Below are 3,343 nucleotides of genomic sequence, written 5' to 3'. Positions count from 1 at the left end.
GTCCATTTTTAAAGAGTCATTTCAAACAATATTGAGGTTGAACTTAAACATGTTACAGACTGTGATTTTGCTGAATTGAAACGTATTTTTTTGTTATGGTTATTCAAAACAAGTATTTTTGAAAGAAAGGAAAAAAATAACCATTTTTTTGTCATTCTTCTCTTCTTTTGCATAGAATGTGTCTTTAAAGCATTGGCTCTTAATATTTTGTTATCACTGTGGAAATCAAAGTTAACTTTCTTGGAATGATCTTTTACTGTTTTAAATGGCTTTACTGATTTTTACACACACTATCCTCACAATTTCCAATTGACCGCTCTTTCCAAATTGGCCCTATTTCCCCTCCCATCTCCAAATGGGCCCATTCTTACCCAGCCCACCACAATGGCAATTTCAAATCACGATCACCTTGGGGTTGGCCCCAATTGGCCCCTTTCCCCACCCATTTTCCCCTTCGCAATTTCTTCACTCTCTCCCATTCCCAATTTACCCATTCTTTACCACCCCACACCCATAATGGCAATTTTTAAATCAAAATTGCGCGGGCCCATTCCCAATCGGCCACTCTTTCCAAATTGCCCATCTTTCCCATTAGCAGAAAAAATCACTAAAAAGTGTGTATATTGGTGCTCAACATACTATGCAGAATCAGACCAAACAGCAATAACAAAATCTTCTTTTTTACAGTTTCCCAATATGATCCTATATTGGGTCAATTCTGGAAACAATGGATTCAAACGAGTTTCGATCGACCTAGGTAATATCAAAAGTTATTTACAACTATGAGGAGAATTTGGGGATTTTCTCTCGTTATGATTCTTGCAAAGCTAACTATCAACTAGATTGTCCTCTGTGTATTTAGATGAAAGAATACTNGTACTCGTTGGTATTTCGTCTGCCAACTCTGCTTGGGTAAATTCTTCCAATAAATCCATACAATCGTGAAGCAATCGGTATTAAATAGACTATTGAGCATATATAAATACTATGTAAACCAAAGTCTAGGGTATAACGACTCTTCTTATGGGACAGAGAGGTTTCGAGTGTCACGATAAAAGATCTTGATGAGCTAAAGAACTCATAATAGGCGGACAACCCCGTGTGGTTCAAACAACCCATTTCATTCTATTAGCACTATCCAATCTAATCCATATTCATCTTGAGAATGCACAATGAAACTACTCCTATTTATGTCACTTGGCTTGTATATATCTTTTTCTTTGGTTACGACTTGTCTTTGACTTGCAAATCAACAACCTGTCTAAAGTGAATTCTTAGATCATCTTTTTGAATAGAATTGACCTACTACTATTCCTCAAATACTGGAATCAGTCAATTTCACAAGCCCAAGTGCAATTATTTGTCAGTTGATAAATAAATATGCTAGTATAACACAAAGCAATCAATCATTCAATCAATGAATCAACACAAGCCAAACTCAATTCTTCATCCATAAAGATGACAAAGAGTCTGCTGTGAATGGCATCCTGTACTAGTAAAAGCGGTACCAGGTTATCAACTTGATTTTGTAATAGCTTAATATAACAAAGATAAGAGACAACTTTTTTCAACAAAGGAAGTAAACGGACATAACCATATGTCTCAGTATGACTTGAAGTACTAACAATCAAAGGTTAGGATCAAAGTACTTCTTCGTCAATCCTCTCAAGTTATTATGTTGCTTCAAATCTTTCAAAGAACAAAAAGCGAATGTTTGCGTTCTTCTACTTAAAATAGGAATGATCTCTAAAGTTGCTGAGCATACAGTTCCGTTCAATTGAGTTGAATTATCTCGTATGTATATGATTTTGTAGTTAACTGGGGCAGCATGCACGTCCCACTATCAAATCAATCTTTGATGGAACAGATTGGTGACAATTGGGTTCTATCAAAACCGTACAATTCATAGCCATAAAACTTGATAGTCTCAACGATACCAAGGCTTCTATGAAACTGAGTTGTATGATAATCTGTATGATAAACAGTGAAAAAAAAAGTTAAGGAAAATTTCGAATAGCATATAATAGGTACTCTTCAAATATAGTATTCAAAACCAGAATATGAATTCATATGAACAAGGTCAAGTCATTCTATTTGACACCGAGTTCAATAGAAAAGTTGCCTGGATAGATTAGAGTCCCTCTTTCTGCAACTTAAAATTGACCTTATCACTAGGCATAAATGATATGACAAAAACCAAAGGTACTCTATTTATGACGAACTCGTGCGTTTCTTTAGGTAAGGCTCCTAGAACGAGAGAATGAAAGGTGCTTAAGAAACAATTGACTATTCTTCATTCAACAACTTCTATCTGATTCTATCAAGCAAAGGACTTGGTCTATTCACTGTTTTGATAGTTGATTGCCCTGTTTTGCACAATCTCTTATTTCTCCACTCAATACAGTTTAAACTCGGTTCAACATAGCCGAAACTATGATCTTAAAATCAGTTGAATTCAAACTGATTCCTGGACACTAGCTCCTATCCCTATTGTCTCTAGTCTTGTCGATTAGATAGAAAAATATATCCCTTCCACAATTTAGGAATGTATTGAGTTTTTAAAATACAGAAAGAGAGTGGTCGTAAAACACCAATCACAATTCTAAATAAATGACGAACTATAGAAGAAATAGTATGCCTATTACTCTTCGAGAATAATGCTGTAGTGAGAAGTGTTGTCCTGTCTCTTCTAAGAGTTGCTGTTATTGTTGTCGTCAAATGTGCAAATCAAACAGTAAATTCTGCTTTTATAATCATTTCTGTCAGTTTATACCAAGGCCTCAATGATTTTTGCAATGGAAATAAATACAAGCAACTTTTTTCCGGTCAAGTTGTTGATTGACAAAGATTGATTAGTTCGAATCTAAAACTATTCGTCGAGTATGATGAGGAGTGATTCCTTCTTCATGGAATACTAGTATCAAGATCGAGTTGAATCATAAGCTTAATATTGTTCTTCCTATAAATGTTGCTGTCTACACTTTCCAAACCAGTAAAGAAAGTTACAACTATATAAAACATAGTATCTACAAAGATGCAAATAATGATTCTGCAAGTAAGATTGTATATTCCTTGCTTTATTCTACAATGTAACTTTTGAGAAGAAATTTGATTGTCTTCTATCAGTGAGAATTGTATGATATTCATTTTTGATAAAAAAAAGAATAGCAAGAAGAAGAATAAGGTGAGTGTGGGAGTGTTAAATAGATGCCTAATGCTAATCAGGTTCTTTGTATCTTTGGAGCAATTTGTAGCGATTTGTGATGCTTTGGGATACCACGGTATCACTAACCATTTTGTTTTAACAGCCTACTTTTTATTTTATGGTGTTCAAATACAGTTC

At 34.6% G+C, this 3,343-nt stretch overlaps 1 protein-coding gene across 1 annotated transcript; it reads right to left on the bottom strand.

The window, feature by feature from the left end:
• Positions 1-524: 524 nt before the first annotated feature.
• Positions 525-1,135, bottom strand: Gasu_62790 (uncharacterized protein). Its single transcript, XM_005702533.1, has 2 exons — positions 875-1,135; positions 525-753 (listed from the first exon to the last, which is right to left on the bottom strand). Exons 1-2 carry the CDS (start codon positions 1,117-1,119, stop codon positions 639-641), a joined length of 360 nt encoding a protein of 119 aa, XP_005702590.1. The 5' UTR covers positions 1,120-1,135; the 3' UTR covers positions 525-638.
• Between the last annotated feature and the right edge of the window lie 2,208 nt (positions 1,136-3,343).

Source organism: Galdieria sulphuraria (genome assembly GCF_000341285.1).
Source record: "Galdieria sulphuraria unplaced genomic scaffold scaf_140, whole genome shotgun sequence".
Taxonomy (NCBI): Eukaryota; Rhodophyta; class Bangiophyceae; order Galdieriales; family Galdieriaceae; genus Galdieria; species Galdieria sulphuraria.
This window is presented reverse-complemented; position numbering and strand designations above follow the sequence as displayed.